Source organism: Rhagoletis pomonella, unplaced genomic scaffold (assembly GCF_013731165.1).
Source record: "Rhagoletis pomonella isolate Grant_MI unplaced genomic scaffold, Rhpom_1.0 Rhpom_scaffold_00559, whole genome shotgun sequence".
Classification (NCBI taxonomy): Eukaryota; Metazoa; Arthropoda; class Insecta; order Diptera; family Tephritidae; genus Rhagoletis; species Rhagoletis pomonella.
The window spans coordinates 33,599-41,247 of NW_023459113.1; the positions used below are offsets into that span (position 1 = coordinate 33,599).

Here is a 7,649-nt window from a genome sequence, read left to right on the forward strand (position 1 = left end):
ATGCTGAGAATATGATTCGGCTACAGCGATGTTTGAAAGGAGTTGCGTTGGAGTCAGTGAGAGGTGAACTAATGACGCCTGCAACCATATGGCAGGCCATTGAAACTTTAAGGATGCTGTATGGGCGCCCAGATGTCATATGTCATTCACTGCAACGCAGGTTGCGTCAAGAGCCGTCGGTAAGGTATGACAAGTTAGAGACCCTGATCCAATTTGCACTTGCGGTACAAAACTACTGCTCCACTCTGAAGGCCATTGGCCTCTCTGCTTACTTAAATGATCCGATGCTAATTTCTGAGCTCCTTTGCAAATTACCAAGCGATTTGAAGTTGGAGTGGGGTCGCTATAGGGTTTCACTGCTCCATGTCGACATCGGCGAATTTGACTGTTGGCTTTTCAAATTGGCGACGTGCGCTAGTCAAGTTGTCTCCGTAAGTAACCCCGGCGATGAGGTTAAAATTAACAGAAATCAGACTAAAAAAAGGGTGCTCTTACACGACGTGGTTCCCTCCGACAGCGCCACAAATTCTCAACTTTGCTGCGTTAAGTGCAGCAGCGTTCATCGACTTGAGAAGTGCAAAGAGTTTTGCGCTTTGTCAACCAACGACAGATGGAGCTTTGTTCGAGACAATAAGCTGTGCATTAGATGTCTCAGGAAACATTTCCTGAAAAACTACCGATTGCATAGCCATTGCGGTGTTAACGGTTGCACAAAGCCGCATCATGTTCTGCTTCACTCGCATTCTTGCTCCACATCAAATGATAATGCAGCCGTGATGTTGCATAAGGAGGAGCACACTAGGAAGACGTTGTTGCGTTACGTTCCAGTAGTACTTTATGGCAGATCTAAGTCTATAAAGACATATGCGTTGATAGACGAGGGATCCACATGCACACTCTTGGAGAACCATATCGCTGAGGAGATGGGTTTGGATGGCCCATCAGATGAGCTGTGCCTAAGATGGACGGGTGATATAACGCAGGTGGAGCTTAAGTCAAAAGATGTCACTGTCGGGCTCTCGTCTACACATGAAATGTCGCCTCGGTTTAATCTTCGAAACATACGCACTGTAACCAACCTTGATCTTCCGAAGCAGTCGCTGTCGCTGGAGGTACTCTCGTCGCATCGGCATTTGCACAACTTGCCTATCGAGCCATATACTGGAGTACGCGCTACACTGCTTCTTGGCGTCGATAATGCAAAGCTCGGTGTTCCACTCAAAGTGAGGGAAGTAGAAGCGGCCCAGCTTATCGCAACTAAATGTCGGCTCGGTTGGTCAGTATATGGCCGCGGCGAGGAGGTTAATGCCTTTACGAATAGGGTGATGCACATCTGCGACTGTGTGCCAACTGAGCGTATCGATGAAATTCTAAAGGCTAACTAGGCGTTGGAAGCAGTGGGCATTAGCATGAGGGAAGAACCGCTAAAATCAAAAGCAGACGAACGGGCGCTCGCTATTATGCAATCGACAACGAAGTACCTATCGAATGAAAAACGCTGGGAAATGGGTTTGCTATGGAAGTTCGATAAAATCGATTTTCCAGATTCATACTCGATGGCGTTGCGACGTCTCAGCTGTTTGGAAAAACGCATGGCACGAGATCTAACTTTGCGGAATTTTCTCAACAAGCAGATTCGTGAGTATGAAAACAAAGGGTACATTCGAAAATTAACACAAAATGAGATATCTCTTGGAGGAAGGTCATGGTTCGTTCCAATTTTTACGGTCACAAATAAAAAACAAAAACAAAACGAGGCTCGTCTGGGATGCGGCAGCCACTGTCGACGGTGTCGCTCTCAACACCTATTTGCTGAAAGGCCCAGATCTTCTGGCGTCTCTGGTTGGAATACTTATCCGTTTTCGCGAACGACCTTATGCCATCACCGGAGACATTCGCGAAATGTTCCACCAAATTCGGGTGCGTAGAGAGGACCAAAGCGCACAGCAGTTTTTGTGGCGATATGGGGATCGCTCTAGAGATCCTGATACCTACGTCATGGCGGTGATGACGTTTGGTGCTGCATGTTCTCCATCATTGGCAAATTTCATCAAAGACAAAAATGCCTCGCGTTTCGTGAACGAACATCCAAATGCAGTTGATGCGATTCATCGGAACACCTACGTAGATGATTGGTTGCAGAGTGTAGACACGGAGCAAGAAATGATTGACTTGGCGTCGCAAGTCAAGTATACACGGCGAAGGCGGTTTTGAGATGCGCAACTGGCTGTCAAACTCTAGAAACGTGCTGCAATCAATTTCCGGAACTGTTAAGCAAACGGGTAAGCTCCTGCAAGATTCGTCTACGATATACGAAAAGGTTCTGGGTTCATGGTGGCTACCACAGTCGGACGAGTTAACTTTCTGCGCAAAATTTTAAAAATCCGTTTTAAATAACAACCCATCTGCCATCAAAAGGGGAGTTCTTCGGGTAATTATGTCTGTTTACGATCCTCTAGGCTTAATGGGCTTCTTTATGATTCCATCAAAAATCGTAATGCAAAATATTTGGCGATCTGGTGTTGCCTGGGATGCGCCTGTGCAGAAGGAAGAACAAGAAGCATGGCAGTCATGGGTTAAATCGTTGCCACGAATACATGACGTTCGTATACCTCGTTGCTACCCCTTGGCCAGCCTTAGTCGCGACGTTCAGCTTCATATATTCTGTGACGCAAGCAACGCGGCCTACGCGGCAGCTGCTTATCTAAGAGCCACTGTCAGTGGGAAGGTGAAATGTTGTTTGGTGGCCTCGAAATCGCGAGTGCCGCCACTGAAACCAGTTTCTATACCGCGGCTAGAGCTGATGGGTGCCATTTTGGGCCTGAGGCTCGCAAAATTTATTAGAAATGAACTGACTTTACCGATCAGTGAGGAAGTGTACTGGACTGATTCAAAAAACGTTCTCTACTGGATTCGATCAGACACTCGCAAGTTTAGTCAATTTGTTGGTGTAAGAGTCGGAGAAATTTTGGAGTCATCCAACATCAACAGCTGGAGGTGGGTGCCCTCAGTTGACAACGTTGCCGATGATGCTACGAAATTGAAGCAGTGGACAAAGCTAGATGGCGACTTGCGTTGGTTCCAAGGTCCACAATTCTTAACCTCACCACCATCCGAGTGGCCAGAGACGATTTTAATGGACTCTACAGATCCCGAATTAGTTCACCACATTGAGCTTAGTACCACCCTTAGCTCCGCATCCTTTACAGAAGTTATACCTGATGTGGCCAGATTCAGTAAGTGGGAGAAGCTTCGTGGTGCAACTAGATGCGCCTTGCGCTTCCTTCGATTAATAAGCAGAATACCCGCTAAATCACAGTTCGTGCAGAAGATGTTACAGGACACTACAACTAACAGTGCCGAAGTTTTAATTATTCTTATGTGCCAGAGTGAGGTCTTTGGGGAAGAAGTTAAATGTCTACAGCGAGGCCAACCGGTAAGTCGAAAAAGTTCTATTTTCAAATGTTCGCCTTGTACAGATGAAATGGGATTGCTCAGAATCAAAGGGCGAATCGATTCGATAGACGGAATTCCCGTCAGCCTGAAAAGACCCATAATTCTGCCTCCACACCATCCAGTGACGCTTCTAATCATCGATTTTTTTCCATCGTAAATACCACCATCATCACAGCGAAGTTGTGGTAAACGAAATCCGTCAAAAATATTGGTTGAGTGGATTAAGAGCATTAGTTCGCAGCGTTGGAAGAAAGTGCCGAGTTTGTCGAATTCGCAGGGCAGCACCACAGCCACCAGAAATGGGTTCTCTGCCACCTGAACGCCTCGCGTTGAATACGCGCCCATTTACTTACACTGGTGTGGATTTCTTTGGACCTATCGACATCGTTGTTGGTAGACGCCATGAGAAACGCTGGGGTGTATTATTTACGTTTCTCACTGTACGCGCTGTGCATATTGAGATAAGCCACTCCCTCTCCACAGATGCATTTTTACTCATTCTGAAACAGTTTGTCTGTCGTCGTGGTGCACCTAGGCGAATTATCTCAGATAACGCCACAAACTTTCGAGGCGCGAGCCGTATTCTAAAGGCGGAAATGGAGAGACTTTCCTCTGATGAGCTTCAGCAAAAGTACCCAGAGGTGGAATGGCGTTTCATACCCCCAGCTGCACCGCATATGGGCGGAGCATGGGAGAGGATGATTCGGAGCGTGAAATCCATTTTGTCGGACATACTCTGCGAGAATATCACGCACGAGCACACTCTGCGAGCAGCGCTAGCAGATGTCGAGAACATCCTAAATTCTAGGCCTCTGACATACATTCCTCTGGATACAGCAAATGACGAGGCGCTCACTCCGAATCATTTTTTGCTGGGCGGTTCAAGTGGCCTACGAGAACTCAGCATCGAAGACAGCAGCGGTGCCGCACTTCGAAAAAACTTTAGAATCGCGTCGCAGTTGGCTGACCAGTTTTGGAGACGGTGGGTGAAGGAATATCTACCTAACCTAACTAGACGTGCAAAATGGTATCGACCTCCACCAGAACCTATCGACACCGGCGACGTGGTAATCGTCGTCGATGAAACTAGCAAACGAAACACCTGGACTAAGGTAAGGACAGTAAAAAATGGTGGTGGGTATTATTCACCTACATGATTGATAGGGCCATATCAAATGCTTGGCGATTGCATGTACATTCCAGATCACGTGCCTGAAAAACTTCCGAAGCGAGTACGATGTGTCATTTGCCATAATAGAAGCCGCTGGGGCTGTAAAAAATGCAAGAAAACCCTGTGCATTGAAAAACCGTGTTTTAAAAATTATCACTCTTAAGTGGCCACTGTGCCAATTTGGGTACACACCTTTAAAATACTGAGCAAAAAAATGTTTCTAATTTTTTCTTCTTCACACATTTAAATGTATCACATTGAATTAATAAATAAACAAATTTTCAAAAAAATTCTTGTAGTTTTGTTTTGACCATTAATGGGTTAATGGTGCATATACGGAACATGTGAGTAACGAGATTATTATGTGAGTAACGATTCGGTACTTCGAGTCAGGGGTTGTACCCGTTACTCAGTAACAAATACATACGGTTTGCTACAGCTTACGAATTGAATATGCGCCATCTGGGAAGACAATACCTGTAATATTTATTGCATGTGTTGGCACTATATCCAAGCACAAACGCGTGTTAAGCAAACAGTGAAACAATTTGTTATTCTCTGAGTTTGCGAATAAAACTTCACACTTAGCGAAATTGGCCCAATTTTATATAACCCTGCCTGAAATGAAAATTGTTTCCGCGATAAGGCTAGTAGCCATATCTAACAGATTTTGGATCGCTTACTAAAAAAAAAGGAAACATATATATATGAATTTTAAGAAAACAAGGCAAATAGCGAAATCGGCTAAAAACGGCTATTTTTTTACAAAACGGCTACCAAATCTGCTGCCGGCTAAACCGAAATTCGTCCGGCTGTTTGCTATCGCATCGCTACAAAAAAATGTTTCTCATAAAAAGTCCTTTAAATACGCCGATTTTTCTTGGGTTTTAGTGGTTTTTCAAATTCAAAACTTGGCAACACTGCTTAAGTTCCATCCTTAAGCTAAGAAACTGTGTACCAACTTTTGAAAACATTATTTTAGGAGAGTAGACGTTTTCAATAATATAAAGCAACTTTAAAAAGTAATTCCAAAAATTTTAATGCATCAGTCACCTCCGTGAAGTTGGCACCCGACCTTGATGCATTTTGATAAAATAACTAGAATATGATAGATTTAACTCTCAGGAGGATTGTAGTAAGTTTCTTTTTGTTTGTAGTTGAAAAATAAGTGCGTAATGCGTTTTTAAAAAAATTCATATGAAGCTTTTTACAGCTACAGCTTCAATTTTAATAAATTCAGGTCCAGCATCGTTTGTAGTTGATTGTAGTTAAAATTTTTTTTTTCGTTGAAAAATAAGCGCGTAATGCGTTTTTTTTTTAAAATTCATATGAAGCTTTTTACAGCTACAGCTTCAATTTTAATAAATTCAGGTCCAGCATCTTTTGTAGTTAAAATTTTTTTTTTTTTAGTTATAAAATAAGTGCGTAATGCGTTTTAAAAAAATTCATATGAAGCTTTTTACAGCTACAGCTTCAATTTTAATGAATTCAGGTCCAGAATGGTTTGTAGTTGATTGTTGTTAAAAAATTTTTTTATTAGTTGAAAAATAAGTGCTTAATGCGATTTTAAAAAAAATCATATGAAGCTTTTTACAGCTACTGCTTCAATTTTAATGAATTCTGATCCAGAATCGTTTGTAGTTGATTGTAGTTAAAAATTATAATTTTTTAGTTGAAAAATAAGTGCGTAATGCTTTTTTTTAAAAATTCGTATGAAGCTTTTTACAGCTACAGCTTCAATTTTAATTAATTCAGGTCCAGAATCGTTTGTAGTTGATTGTAGTTTTAAATTTTTTTTGTTTAGTTGAAAAATAAGTGCGTAATGCGTTTTTTTTTTAATTTATATGAAGCTCTTTACAACTTCAGCTTCCGTTTTAATGAATTCTGGTCCAGAATCGTTTGTAGTTGATTGTAGTTTACATTTTTTTTTTTAGTTCAAAAAAAGTGCGTAATGCGTTTTTTTTTAATGTATATGAAGCTTTTTACAGCTACAGCTTCAGTTTTAATGAATTCTAATCCAAAATCGTTTGTAGTTGATTGTAGTTTAAAATTTTTTTTTTAGTTGAAAAATAAGTGCGTAATGCGTTTTTTTAAAAATTCATATAAAGATTTTTACAGTTGCAGCTTCAATTATAATGAATTCAGGTCCAGAATCATTTGTTGATTGTAGTTTTAAATTTTTTTGTTTAGTTGAAAAAGAAGTGCGTAATGCAATTTTTAAAAAATTTATATGAAGCTTTTTACAACTTCAGCTTCCGTTTTAATGAATTCTGGTCCAGAATCGTTTGTAGTTGATTGTGGTTTACATTTTTTTTTGTTCAAAAAAAGGGCGTAATGAGTTTTTTTTTAATGTATATGAAGCTTTTTACAGCTACAGCTTCAGTTTTAATGAATCCTGGTCCAAAATCGTTTGTAGTTGATTGTAGTTTAAAAATTTTTTTTTAGTTCAAAAATAAGTGCGTAATGCGTTTTTTTTTAAATTCATATGAAGCTTTTTACAGCTTCAATTTTAATGAATTCAGGTCCAGAATCGTTTCTAGTTGATTGTAGTTTTAAATTTTTTTAGTTTAGTTGAAAAATAAGTGAGTAATGCGTTTTTAAAAAAATGCATATGAAGCTTTTTGCAGCTACAGCTTCAATTTTAATGAATTCTGGTCCAGAATCGTCTGTAGTTGATTGTAGTTAAAAATTATTATTTTTTAGTTGAAAAATAAGTGCGTAATGCGTTTTTTTAAACATTCATATGAAGCTCTTTACAGCTACAGCTTCAATTTTAATGAATTCAGGTCCAGAATCGTTTGTAGTTGATTGTAGTTTTAAATTTTTTTTTGTTTAGTTGAAAAATAAGTGCGTAATGCGTTTTTTTTTTAATTTATATGAAGCTTTTTACAACTTCAGCTTCCGTGGTCCAGAATCGTTTGTAGTTGATTGTAGTTTACATTTTTTTTTTTAGTTAAAAAAAGTGCGTAATGCGTTTTTTTAATGTATTTATATAAAGCTTTTTACAGCTACAGCTTCAGTT

At 40.2% G+C, this 7,649-nt stretch overlaps 1 protein-coding gene across 1 annotated transcript; it reads left to right on the forward strand.

The window, feature by feature from the left end:
• The first annotated feature begins 2,437 nt into the window (after positions 1-2,437).
• On the forward strand, positions 2,438-3,524 carry LOC118751139. The gene is made up of 2 exons (XM_036485904.1): positions 2,438-3,436; positions 3,480-3,524. Exons 1-2 carry the CDS (start codon positions 2,438-2,440, stop codon positions 3,522-3,524), a joined length of 1,044 nt encoding a protein of 347 aa, XP_036341797.1.
• Positions 3,525-7,649: the final 4,125 nt, after the last annotated feature.

What these genes read in the sequence shown, in the direction of transcription:
- LOC118751139 (XM_036485904.1), top strand. Translation starts at nt 2,438, where the DNA reads ATGTCTGTTTACGATCCTCTAGGCTTAATGGGCTTCTTTATGATTCCA. An exon ending in GTCTACAGCGAGGCCAACCG is followed by an intron (nt 3,437 to 3,479) that starts GTAAGTCGAAAA and finishes CGCCTTGTACAG; the next exon opens with ATGAAATGGGATTGCTCAGA.